At 41.5% G+C, this 14601-nt stretch overlaps 1 protein-coding gene across 1 annotated transcript in view; it reads left to right on the top strand.

Moving 5' to 3' along the window:
• LOC109526336 (protein jagged-2) overlaps positions 1 to 14601 on the top strand; it is a 40031-nt gene that overhangs the window by 8952 nt on the left and 16478 nt on the right. The window contains exon 3 of the mRNA XM_019887576.1: positions 13406 to 13463. Within this exon, the coding sequence (XP_019743135.1) occupies positions 13406 to 13463 (58 nt within the window). The remainder of the gene's footprint in view (positions 1 to 13405; positions 13464 to 14601) is intronic.

Here is a 14601-nt window from a genome sequence, read left to right on the forward strand (position 1 = left end):
CTAAATGCTTTTTAGCCTCTCAGGGTGAGAATGTGAGCTCCCTCTGCCGCCCCCCCCCGCCCCCCCGCCTCAGGTGAGTATGCTCATTGTGAGGAAAGGTGAGCTCACCCGCTCATTCTTTTCTCCCTCATGGGAAACGTGAGCTCAAGCTTGGTGTGCACACTAATGTAATTGTCACTTTTTATTTGGATCTCTATTCTTTAGTCCAGCCCATTGAACATTTACATTTGCATTATCAAGAGTCCTGTAATATTTGTTGCATTCATTTATTAATCCCCCTCCCAAAATTTGTTAAGTAGAATTAATCTGTTCATTTTGTTCATTAATAAATTATATATATATATATATATATATATAAACAGAAAGGTGTATATATACAAATTACCTAAATGATCCATTAATGTTAGTATTTTCAATTAAGTTCAAATTAAATTAAAATAGTTTGATTAAATCATTTCTTTATTAATTAGATTTAAATTTATTCTAAATATTTGTTATAATCTGCCTCACTTTATCATAGAAATGAACTATTTTACAAAAAAATAAAAACAAATAGTGAAATAAAGATGTACTTTTTAGTGTAATAAGGTTTATTAATCATAAAAAAATATATAAAATTAGTCGCTGCTGCACTGTTACAAAATAGCAACAATATTTCTTTTGGTAAAAGTTAATAAAGTTAATTTTGTTTCAGAACCAAAAATGGTTTTCCCTGCTTTCTGCTCCATGACAAGGTATGATTTGGGATTTACATGATATTACATTAATAATCCTCAAGTAACTGCTTTAAAAATTGTGACCTATTCTTACTGCACGTCTCTCTTGTTTTGGTTCTGAATAGGATAAAATAACCTTATTAGTCGCATAATGGGGAAATTTGCATGTGGGATTTGAATGTGGAAATGTGCTCGGAGGAAGGGCGGATCGATTTCAGTGGGGTACAAGGCTGGGATGTGCCACAAAATCCTGGAAAATTCTAAAGTATTTGTCTTATTACTTGTAACAGAATGCTGTAATGCAGCATCAACTATGATATGTAAACAATGTCGCTTGATTGATTGGTTTAGGCATTTCTCATAAATTAAAGTCAAAGAATTTCAAAGTGGATCTATAATTCTTCCATTTTTGGATGCAGCGCTGAGAGAAAAACATTCGGACACGTCACTCTAGATTGTAGTATGTTTTTGTTCTGGTAAGCTCTCATCATGACTTGATTGTGAGAACTGCAGTTATAGTCAAACGTGCGTTTTTTTTTTTTGTTGTTGTTTTTTTATCCCTCCGAGTAGCAACATCCTCTTGTAATTTGCACATATCCTGTTTGTGTTTCGCAATTAGCGACCTATTAGCTTCATATTTCTTTTTTCTAATCGGGATGAAAAACCACCCCCAGCATTCCTTGACTCATACTGGGACAATCTTGTCTTCACATCTGTTGTCAGAACTGCAGCACTCCCTGCATCCACCGGTCCAATATCGAGCCTGTTTGACTCTTTTAGGCCACCTGATGCCTGTTTGCATTTTAGTAAACTGCTCTAATGTATTCAAAATTGCTTCAAGCACTAACTTTGTGGCTGAATGAGGACTGGTGAGCAATTAGTGTCCTTACTTCTGCCAAAGGCAAGACATATTGTTTTGATTACCGGTGCCTTGTTTCTGAATGGAACAGACCCCGACAAATTTTCTGTTCTGCTGACGTGTTGGACGTCATGGTATTTAATTCATAAATACAAAACCAGCGTGGGACGAAACACGATGTTCCATCCCACATTGGCGTACAAAGGTGCAAATGCTTTGTTACACTTTACTGGCGCAACGTCTGGCAGAATACCAGAAGAAAGAAAACTCCACCCATGAACACGGTTAGACCACACTTTGCGCAAGACTAGCGCCCGCCACGAAAATAGGGCTGTAAGAGCTCTATTTTCATGGCTGGTTCAAGTCTGGCACAATGTGCAATGCAAATCTGAGCAGGGGCAGGTTAGACTAAGTTTTGGTATTTTCACAGGGCTGTGTGCAGGTTGGAGCAGCATTGCGCATTTAAAAAACAACAACAAAAAAAAAAAACGCGTCTTTGCCAAAGTGGTTGTGAATACAGCTGACTTGTTTCACTGCCAATGAAAGCATCTCCTCTCATTCCTTTTAATGAGAGGTGCGCCAATCGTCGTAATTATTCATTCATTCATTAATTTTCCTGATTCGCTTTATCCTCACAAGGGTCGCGGGGGGTGCTGGAGCCGATCCCAGCTCTCTTGGGGCAGTAGGCAGGGGACACCCTGAACCGGTTGCCAGCCAATCGCAGGGCACACAGAGACGGACCACCTTCCGCGCTCACACTCACACCTAGGGACAATTTAGAGTGTTCAATCAGCCTGCCGTGCATGTTTTTGGAATGTGTGAGGAAACCGGAGTACCCGGAGAAAACCCACGCAGGCCCGGGGAGAACATGCAAACTCCACACAGGAAGGCTGGAGCTGGAATTGAATCCGGGACCTCTGCACTGTGAGGTCAACGCGTTAACCACTGGACCGCCCTCGTCGTAATTAGTAACATGTTAAATTAATTGATTTCTGCACTGATTCACAGGGTTTAATGCACACTGCTGTCATCGTTATGAAATACGACGACACGCACAGCTTACAATCTGACTGCCTGCACCTTGATCAGATTCACCCAAAGTTATCAATACTTCGACATTGGGTTCCAGCAGGCGTAAAGTTTAGTCTACTTTCAGCCACCAAATTATCAGGTGTGCCGATTTTAATAATTGCAAACATTCATAACATATATTTGTTCGATTGTTACGTCACACTCTATTCTGGTCTTCGGGGACTTAAAAAAAAAACAAACTCCTACCCAAGAGAAATTTGTAATGTTTTGCGTCTATAATCGACTTCTGCTGATGAGTTATCGACTTGAGTGAACACTTGGGATAATATTTCGTGACTTTTTCAAGCCCTGAACGCAAACAGGATATCGCAGGATGGAAGCCCCCGCATGCTCTTGTCACGGTTGCGTTGGCGCTGTTGATCATGTGAAGCCAACCAAGACAAGAGAAGAGAGGAGCCTTCTTTTCCCCCCACAGAGTCTCTTTCACTCTTTTGGACTCTAATTGACTCTCCCACGCTGCCTCGTTGCATACCTGCATGTACGCTGATACTCTTGCGCGCACACTTGCGCGTTTGGGTTTTCCCCCCTCTGTCGGCGCACCTTCACTAAAAGCTCGTGAATCGATCATAGGCATCATCGTCGTGAGGGGACGTGGAGCGAGTGAATTCCCTCGAGGATTTGGGGGAGTTGTGTGCTGACGAGATAAGTGACCTAACTGTCACGCAATCATCTCAAGGGAAAGCTTTCTTAATGATTTAATTTGTGTGCAAATTGGATTTTGTTGCAGGTGAAATGAGACAAAGGGGGTTCGTGTGAAATGAGCCGAGAACACCTCTGTGTGTGTGTCAGTGTCACATATCGAGTCGCAGATGTAATATCCAACACAGGTGTGATTACAGCTGATGTTTTCCTTTCATTGCCAGTCATCGATTTGCTCTGAAATCCCTTCGTAAGCGCTACCCAGCAGTGATGTTGAGCTACTTTATTAATGTTGTCCCTGCGGATTAGACTGAGCGGGCTGAGTTGCCTTCAATCTCTGTGGTCACTTGTGTGTGGATGGTTGACCGCCAATATTTGAGTGCATCTTACATATGTATGTCAGCTCTGTTTTAGCATTCGTGCACCGGGGTGGGAAAAAATGTGTGATTTTAAACTTTCAAGGCAACAAACGTCATGTAAATATTTAAAGGTTTGCTCCTGTGAAAAGTGACTTTGCCTTATTTTGCAACAAAGAAAATACAGAACTGCTGTGCCCTCTACTCCCAAACTTAAACATATCGGGAATATTTCAGAGCACACAACCTGTTTGCTTTGCTGTGCTAACTAACATCGTTGCCACAAATGTCAATAATTCATATTTTAAATTTGTTTACAACTTAAATTAAACTGTTTCACCCCCCCAAAATACAAGTTGGCTTTTTTTACAGTGTGGCTTTGAGTATTGTCATCTAAAAAATATCCAATGTAAGATATACATCTGCCGTAAAGGAGGAGTCAACCCCAAAAATGTCTTTCCAACAATTTGTTCGATGCGCTAGTCTAAAAACGGCATTCTGATTAATATTGTGTTTGTGGAATATGACTTAAGAAACACAATCCCCTCGTTTTTAGCCATCCTCAGCTTACATTTTGCCACTTTCTGTCAACTGAAGAAATGACGCCACGGTTGCTCGGGGCTCAGGTAACGACCAATCACGACTCACCTGTTTTCTGAGCCATGATTGGTTGTAAGCAGGTGTAAATTGACAACCGGTGTAAAAATGCGCCATCCACACTCCCAACACATTCCCCAAAAGAACCAAAATCCTACAATTTAGAAAATGCGATGATGTCAGTGCCGGTGTCTAGTGTGGCGTATAAAACACAGTACTTGACACAATGAGGGTGGGAGAAGTGAGTGCCGAGTTTTGCACCACTTGACTTTTCTCACAGACCGCGCCTCTGAAAATTGTCTTTGCCATTCAGACAGAACAGCAACAGGGAAGAGGTGCATAAATCTCGCCTTGTACAGGCAGAGTGGTTTGTATCCTGAGACAGCACAGATCCCTCCCAACACACACACACACACACACACACACACACACACACACACACACACACACACACACACACACATACATACACTCCTCCCAGCCTATCCTCACTAAAAACCCATCCTAAAAAGTGCCTCCGTGGATGTGAAGCGACTAGACGAGACAAGGTAATTTCCTGCGGAAGTTTCAAAGGAGAAGTGACGCGGGGGCCCTTTTGGCGAGACGAGGGCATTTTGTCTGGGTGGGTGGAGGGGGAAGACCGGATTGGGAAGTGAGGGGAGGGTAAGGGTGGAGAAGGATGCCATGCGGAGGGGATGTTAAGAAGCAGGAAGTCAGATGAGGGGCACAGGTGTTTTTGGGTGGGATCCACTGTATCTCACAATGTAGTATTTGAACTCACTGGCCGTACCACCATATTAGGTACACAATCATACGACTACGTCTAGCATTATTTTGTTAAAAGCTCACGTATAACTGCATGTGTTTGAGTCATGGAAATATGTCCCGTTAAAGCAGGGGTGTCAAACTCATTTTTGTTGTGGGCCATATTGTAGTTATAGTTTCCCTTGGAGGGCTGTTATGAATTTTGGGAAACCGTATAAATGTTTAATCCCCTCCACATATTACATACACATCGCACAGCAAATTAATGGATAACCAGTTTTAAAATCAGAAGTCAAGAATAATGACTGTTATTGAGGAATACATATGACAATTTTAAATTTTGGTTCAGACTTTAGCAAGCATCATGGAACTTGACATGCTTGATTTGCTTTCGCGGGCCACAGAAAATGATGTGGCGGGCCAGATCTGGCCCCCCGGACCTTGACTTTGACACCTGTGCCTTAACGCATCCGGTGGCTGAAATATATCCAGGTTGTGGTGGGACTTTTCCATGCCGTGACAACGAGGCGCTCTAAAGCAGCCACGCCAGCTGAAGCCGCAGTCCAAATGCTGGCTGTCGCATTTGTGTTAAAAAAAAAAAAATCCCTCTACTTGCTCTTCTGTTTTTTTCCTGTGTGACATGCAAGCACTTATGGCCAACAATGAGCGGCCATGCTCATGGACAATCTGAAGAGGCCACATCACTAAACTCTGTTTTAAACATGATTTAAAAAAAAAAAAATCTGGAAAATTGACATCTTCAGAAACAGTTGAATGCGATATCTCCACAATGCAACATAGTTTTCAGTCATTTGTGGATGTTGTGGTCAAACATAATCAAATCTTTGAATTCACTTCAGATGGTCTTGAAACTAATATTTGATTGAGATTGTGACATGTATAAAAGTGTATTCGTTGAGAAGAATGGTATGAAGGCCCTCACTGGGAGGGGGGCGGGGTTATGAGATAAGCAAATTATATAATGGAAAGATTGCTGGTTGCATATCAACTCAAAGGGATCAGTTATAATTTAAAGTTTACAATTGTACCAAGGTGAAGGTTTGTTAATGTTAGCCTAGGGCTAGAAAGAAGGGCTGGAAGATTATTTTAATAATCGATTCACCTGTTGAATATTTGGTCGATTAATCAATGAATTGGAAAAATGAAAAACAACGGGTGTGGGTGTTTTTCTTTGAACCACCACAGGGTCCGGGATGTTGGCCGTCACTTGAGTATACTCTCAAATTAACATTTAAGGAATCAGCAAGCGTGAAGCCATGTCTCTTGTTTCGAGATCAAACAAAGTCACAAAAGGAGGACATTGATTTTTTTTTTCTTTACTCCTGTAAGCAAAAAAAATCCATCAATACGACAACAATCACACCGGGAAAGAGTGAGCTTTTGTGCGTTTTATGTCTTTTCTGTCGAGACTCTCCGTGGTCTGATAGCGTTCTATTTTATTTTAGCTCAGCGGAGTGGAAATCGATCTGGTGCCTTTTTCAGCTTTTTGAGCCAAACGTGCCAGATGGAGATAGAGGAAAAAAAAAAACACGAAGACACACACATATACTGTAGCTATGAGGACCCATCAGGATTACCTGACGCACACACTACAGAAATGCTCTCATTCACACAAGTGAAAAGTGAAAAGCTTTTACGGAGACTTTTGAAGCACTTTCACATGTACATGTACAAATAAATTAAAAAAAACAACAACTTTGCGTTCCCTTGAAAAGATTGTGAGATAATGCGATTATTTTTGTTTTGTTTTGTTTTGTTTTTTTCAAGGAAATGCATTTTTTCAATGTGTTTATCTACTTCACTTTCGGGTTAATTTTCCGGGTAAATGAAAGCAAAAAAAAAAAAATTTTTTTTTTTTAATTGAGCGTTTTCACCCATGGGTGAATTTAATTGGATTTTACTTTGAAATTGGATTGAAATCCAAACACATAAAATCTATTCTTGATCTTAAACACGGTTTCCAAAAAAGCGAAAGGCATGTGAAGCGTACAGTTGTCTTTCAAACAGCTGCGCGTTAGAGGCTACAGTAGCCAAGCTGACCTGGAAGTACATAAACACACATTAAAAAAAAAAGTGTTCCCTTGCAAAAAAAAAAAAAAAAAAAAACTTTGCTAAGTTTATTTTTCTTCCATGGCACCTTAGGGGCTCTGTAAAATGCCGTCACGTCTACGACTATTTTTTTTTTTGCTCACATACACAAGTGAAATGATTTTAATATGCTCATGAAACGTTGTCTCTCTCTCTCTCGCACACACGTACACACACACAAAGCATTTTGCTTCCATGCACGAGTGAAATATTCCCGAGCAAAACACTCTCACACCACTACTGAAATTCTTTCACATGTCATACAATGAAAATATGTGTTTCAGTAGTTGATATGAGCAAAAACAATTTCAGTCTGTGTGTGTGCCTGTGTGCGTGTGCGTGTGTGTGTGTGTGTGAGAGGTAATGCACTCAGGCTTTGTATGTGTTCACGTCAAATCGGAGTTTTTGCTGTCAGAATAATAATGGCTGTTACTCCATGCGCGTACTAATTTGGCGTGCAGGTGAAGCGTCTGCTGTCCAATCCGACTCGGGCGAAGCCGCTGTCATGACAACTGTGTGTCTCGGTGTGTGTGCTTTCACCGCGTTTGGATATGTGTGAGCTTGTAATTGCCTTGGGCCTCCTCACGCTCGAAGTGAGGTGCAGAATACATGAAATACACAGCTACATGTAGTCACGTCACGAAAAAGTTAGCACATGTCCTCTGCGCGGTGTACACTCTCGCATGTTTAATTGTCAATTAGCCTCCTCCTTTAGCACGCGTACGACACGCTAATGGACTCGCTTAAATTCATCAGACACGCTGATGTTGCTGCTGATGGAGGGAATACGAGATGCTATGAATTTTTTTTCCTTCTCACAGTAATCAAATGCCAAATGGGCCTACAACCAGGAATCTAATCATCCGCTGTTTAAATGAATGCATAATGCATAGACACGCCCATATCTCATTGTCTTGTCATAGCTTAAAAAAAATTGCAGTTGATCGAAAATCAGGGAACGCATAGGACATACACTATTTCAAAAAAAAAAATTAAATTAAATTAAGAAATGCTTCTAATGGTAATCCCCATTCCAGTCTACTTTTCACCAGCCTGTGTTTTATACATTTGACACCTCACGTCAGTGTCATTCGGTCGGTTGGTCAAGCTGTTGGTCTGTCAGCCCGTTTGTTGGCTAGTCTGTCTGCCCTCCGCGGTGTTTGGTCTGTCCATCTGTCATGCGATCCATTGGTTCGAACCGTAATATATATAAAATAGAGATGGGCAAGTATCGATACCAGCTATCGGTATCAGGCTGATACCAGCCTTATTTTAAGGTATCAGGTACTTATGGAGGCAGCAGATACCAGTCCCAGCAAATCAAATCTGACATTGGGTAAATCCTCCTTCACATCTGCGTCAGAAAGGTCTTTGCTCATAATTTGTTGTCATTTTATTGAATTATTAAACTGGTTAGCACCTCTGCCTCACAGTGCAGAGGTGATGGGTTCGATTCCAGGCTGCGGTCTTCCTGTGTGGAGTTTGCATGTTCCTCCCGTGCCTGCCTGGGTTTTCTCCACGGTACTCCAGTTTCCTCCTGCATTCTCAAAACATGCATGGCAGGTTAATGGAACGCTTCGAATTGTTCCGAGGTGTGGTTGTGAGCGCGAATGGTTGTTTGTCTATGTGTGTGTTTCCTGCGATTGGATGGCAACCAGTTCAGGGTGTACAGTACCCTGGCTACTGCCCGAAGACAGCTGGGATATGCTCCAGCACGCCTGCGACCCTTGTGAGGCTAAAGCGGTTCAGATAATGAATGGATGGATGGATACATTTTATATATCAAATATACTCGAGGTATCACCACTCAGTATCACTGATTACTCAAAGAGTGAATACTGTACTCATACTGGTATCGGTCTGAATCGTGCTTGGTTGTTCGATATAATTTCTTAATGGTTGAATTATACAATACGTTGTATTGACTTAATCCGTTTATTTTTTCATGTTTATTGCTACGTACTCAACTGCTTGACATCTATTTATTATTTCAAATTGTATCGCTAGATTCATTTGTATTTCATATTACCGGTACTCTGTTTTCTTTCTAATTCTAATCAGTTGGTTCTCATAGCGCTACGACAATACGGTCATGTCTGTGGTGGCCATTTTGAGTTACCAAATATAATTCCCATGTATTTTATCTGGCCTTTTGACATACTGTTTTGCCAAGGTTGTTGTTATCGCACCAATTCTCTCAAAATAGAGACATTTTATTTTAGGTTCATATCACCAGTTCCTCCGTGCGATAGTCAATAAAAGCGGTCCATTAATGGTCTCTATTGTTCAATTGTTCAATGAGTTATTCCTTGCTGTCAAATTGCCGGATTGTGTTGGTCTAAAATAATTAATTTTTGTTAGTTCTAATGATGTGACAGTAAAATATAGTGTGTGTGTGTGTGTGTGTGTGTGTGTGTGTGTGTGTGTGTGTGTGTGTGTGTGCGCGCGCGCGCGCGCGTGTGTTGGGGAGGTTCATGTGAAAACCGTTTCAAGAGATTAACTTTTAAAAGCAGACCTCAGCAAAGAATGCTCTACGCCTGGGATTTGTTCCTTTTGCGTGTGTGTGTGTGTGTGCATTGCATTGTGAAGGGAAATTCCTCTCTCAGGGTTGGGAGTTCTTCCTGTGGCAGAGCTGTGTTTGTACAGCCTGGCTTTGTCGGGATATCCTACCCGGCCCATGTCTGAGCCGCATGCAGGGATGAGGGGGGTGGAGGGTGTGGGGTGGTGGTTGAGATGGGATGTTGAATGCTGGGAATAGTAGGGCAGTAGATGTCAGGTTTATTCGGAGTCTTCTCAGATCTTCATTAAATGCGAATTTGGTTTGTCGTCAATAAAGGTTTCAATGAGGGGAGTCTTCACCAGCCGCTGTAATCCTTCCCTTCTTTGGCTTTCGTGCGGCCTCGGGGAAGAGCCAACTTCTAATTGTCTGCTCTTTGATTTGAAAATCCCTGATGTGTCTAGCCTTGATGGGCTTAGACTCTCAGAGCAGACCCAGATAGAGGAGACATGGCGAGCAGGTTCAAATCCAGGTCTGGACCTTTCTGTGTTGAACAGCTTCCTGACACAGTTGACAAGCACGTACGTTAGGGTCGTTGTTGACTTCAAGTTGTCTGTATGAGACTCCATATTTGCGATGAGGTATTGTTTGGGGGACGCCATTTCTCCAAAAATTGCATTTTCTAGTTCTGGTATGTTTTTTTGTTTTTTTTAAGTACTATAATGTAGAATGCTATTTTTAATTTTCACGCGTTAATAAAATGTAACAAAAATGTTTTGGGGTGCTAATTGACAGACTGGAACAGATTAATGGTGGTTCCATTTATTTCAAATGGGAAAGATGATCTAAAGATGATGATGATGTTACAAGAACGAATCAAGCCATATTTTACATTTGAGAGTCTGTACTTTTTTTTTCCATGACTTGAGTGAATGAGTTGAAACAATATTTCCAACTCTCGGGCTGGTTTTTGCTACTAATTTGAATGGAATCATTATAACAGCAGTGCTATGAGTGTAGTTGTTCCCACATTGAGTTTACTCGTGACAACGACAGTATTAAAGCCTTGGAGGAAGTCTAAATGTTATGTCTAAATGCTAATGTTAGCTGTGTTTTGACAGGCAGCTTTGTCTACTCGGTTCCTCATCAACACACGCACGCACTCACACACTCACACACACAGATTTTCTCACGATGTAATTTCCCCTTGAGACAACAAAACTGAGTGACACGTCACTTCGCCAATCGCGATCCCAGCAGATTTTGTTTACAGTTCTCTTACCCGCTTTGTGCGCCACATAATTCTTTTTGAGCATCCCCCCCACCCCCTTCTTATATGCGGTCCGTCTTCTCCCCCGTCAATGCCCGCTTGACGTCACATGGCAGTGGCCCGCTTGTGTGTTTTGGAAAGGCGCTCAGGAAGCGCTCGCTAACCTTTTTTATTCTCTTATCGGCTCTCGTCGGGAGCCGTAGGTAACGTGACCTCTGCCATCTCAACTACATGTCGTAATTCCTTCATTGTCCCCTTTTTTTTATTTCTCTCCTTTGATATAAAACATAATCTCACAATCACTGAAATGCTGTGAAAAATTGAATTACTCTCCACACTTTTTCGACATGCTTCTCCTTCCACATTTCTGAACCATTCAAATCATTCAACTTTCCAAAGATTCCAAAAGTTCACAACATGGCTGCTATTATTTTCAACACTCAAATATTGCCACATCTTCCAAATTTCTTGACTGATTCAAACCATGATAATATTTCTCCCCTCAAATATCATAACGTTTCAATTCATTTCTTCATTCCTCTGTAGTTCACTTCAGCAGTCACAGTGTTTTCCTGTGACTTTGCCTTCTTTACTTTTAAGCACACCCTCCCACCTCCCCCCCGATCCATTTTCTGTAGTGTTTTATCCTCATTAGTGTTCCAGTTGAGCAGCAGCCTATCCCAGACGACTTTGGGCGAGAGGTCGACTATACTTTGGACTGATGGCCACAATATCTAAACAAATAATAATTAATAATTTTATATTCACTTTTTTGGACGTTTAGAGGCCTCACTGAACAGCATGTTGTTTTTTTGAGGGAGGGGGTGGGAGGGGGATGACTTTGAATGGCATCATTTCATCATTTTTCAGGACTGTACCGGTTTTACCCCTCGGCTATTTATTCATGATATTCGACTGTGTGCTTTCACAATTTTGAAGTTGGAAATGCTGAATTTTAATGACTGGTCTGTCTGTGAGCTTCCTGCTCTCTGTTGCCCTTAATGAACTGCTGCCCTGCACACCTCATTAGCACCGTGCCTTCTCACACTCTTCGCACGCCCACGTTTGTGTGCGCGTTTATCTTATCGACTTTCTTTTCTTTCTCTTGTCAGCCCCTATAATCTTTCCACTCTCTCATATCTCCACGTATTTGTTTCCCCGCCCTCTGACCTCTTTGTTCTCTTCATTCATCGCATATCTCCACATCGTACAGGTGATTTCATCTCTTTTGCTCCACCTACTCTTGTTTCCCTCCCTTTCACCTTCGTTTCTTTCCTCACGCACCACACACATTCATTGCGCACGACCTATTCTGATCTGTTTTCATAGAAGCCCATCTGCACCGCGAAGTGCGCACTTGGAAAACGTAAGAGTTCTCAACCTACAAATTTGCCGTGCAGTGGGATGATCTAAAAAAAAAAAAAAAATTATATATATATATATATCAATCTTGAAAGCATGCATTATCCAATATTTTCATTCTTAAAATAATGAATTAGCTTGAGCTTACATCACTGGGAAAATAACCACACTTCATTTTCCCAATGGTCCAAATGTTACACCCCTTGTGTTTAGCATGTTCGCACCTAATGCCAAAGGTGACCTGCAGAATGGTGCACAGCCCCGAAACAAAGAAATATCAAACAATAATCCAGAGGCTTTGATGCCCACTGTTCCCATATTAATGTATGAAATACATTGGTGCAGCTGTCTACCCTCAGCCAGCCACTTAATCGATTTTCTGCCACCAAACCTTGATCCTGCCAGATGCATCTTCAAGACATTCTTTCTGCCGGCCCACGCTGCTTTGGCGGAGACCAGTCTGCCAAATTGGCAAACACACACGGCAAGCCTTGCGCTAATACCAAAATCACGGATCGGCTGTCTGTCTACGAAGCGAGAGCCCGAAATATTTCCATTTATAGTATATTTATATTCCTATAAAAATATAAATAGATGAGCTGTGAGTCGAAATAACCTTGGATTTTGTTGTTGTTGTTGTTGTTGTATGAACCCCGGAAGGTCTTCAACAGCAATTTTCACCTCTCCATCGCCATTTTGCACCTTCCACGCCGCAGTCTCCCTCTTGCACTCCACTGTCCTCCTTCCCCTTCATCCTATCTTGTTCTCTCCACTTCTTCCCACCACTCAGACTCTCGCAATAACAACGTGACCACACACCGAAGCGCTTTGGGGGATGACAATCACAGAATAATAACACATTTTGCTTGGAGGCTTTGCGATATGCATGCCTGTGTGGCATGAATGTATTCATCAGAAAAGAGTGCATGCCCTCTCTTATCTGTAATGTGTGATATACGGGCGAGCTCAATGTCACCAATAAAAGGCGGGCTGCTATCTCTGGATACGCCGATGAATTTTAAATTTCAAAATTTTTTTCTCGGAATGCTTTATGTGACCCTATGCAGGATTAACCTACGTACACCAGGTTGCAGTTTCGAAAATAAAAAACTAAAAGGTTGTCTTGTGTTTTCTCCCTTACAGAAGTCCTTCTCTTTGGTTTTGGAGGCTCAGGATGATGACAACAGCACATCACAACCAGGTGCGGTGTTTCTGAGGTTTTTTTCATGCTTTTGTCATTTTGAAGATGACTCCTACATAAGAGCAGGATCAGACATTTCCATATACAGTGGCACTTCTACTTACGAAAGTCTCTTCATCCGAAATTTTCAAGTTATGAAATGCCTCAACAGGAAAATATTGCCTCTTGTTAGGAAAGAAATTTCAAGATCTGAAAGGTAAAAATATAGTATGGGTTGCTACTCGCAGCTTTCCTGAACGCAACATACTTATAGCCACTCTGCCATTGGCTATTCCCCGAGCATCATCCTGGCATCCCATTGGCTAAGAGGGACCTCTTTTACCGAATGTGTCTATGCAGATAGATAGATATGTGTTTATGCATCGTCCTCGTCATTCGCCCCTTGGGCCATGAGACGTTCTGATAGTTTTACGTAAATGTGAATCACCCAGAAAAAGTGTTCACCAGTCCAGCGATCGCTCACTATGCTGATGTTTGCCTTGGACATTTTCAAAGGAGTGTTAAAAGCCGAAAAAAAAGCAAACGTCCTTGGTTCTTTACAAAACGCCAGGCAAAAACCACTTCTGGGAGAACATGAACAAAAGGGAGCAAAAAATGATAAGTGTGTGTGTGTGTGTGTGTGTGTGTACATGTATGAGTATACACAGACAATACATCTATATAAGAGCATCAAGAATTACATATACACAAACCAACATTCCAGAATTTTTCGTCATAATCATCAGTTGAAGTCAGTGACAGTTGTTTGCTTTTCTGCCTCTGAGGAGTACTACGGTGTCTGTTGTTAAAGCAGTAAAAAAAAAAAAAAAAAAAAAAATCAAGGGTCCGTACAGCTCTTATAGCGCATCTCATTACATTGTGGCTGGTACTCCTATCCACTATTGTAATGTGGTGCATGCGTAGTTGTCAGAATATATCTACATTTTTTTTTTTGTCTCTTGTCTCTGATCACCAAGGTTAAGAGGTTTTGCTTTCATTTCCTGCTCATCTGCTGTTTTGTTTCTCCTCCTAATCGGGAAAAGCTGCATGACAGTCAATATGAGCTCTCTCTCTCTCTCTCTCTCTCTCTCTCTCTATCTATCTATCTATTTTTATACATACGTATACATATGTATCTCTCTCTCTGTATATATATATA

Source organism: Hippocampus comes, unplaced genomic scaffold, assembly GCF_001891065.2.
Source record: "Hippocampus comes isolate QL1 unplaced genomic scaffold, H_comes_QL1_v1.1 scaffold6, whole genome shotgun sequence".
Classification (NCBI taxonomy): Eukaryota; Metazoa; Chordata; class Actinopteri; order Syngnathiformes; family Syngnathidae; genus Hippocampus; species Hippocampus comes.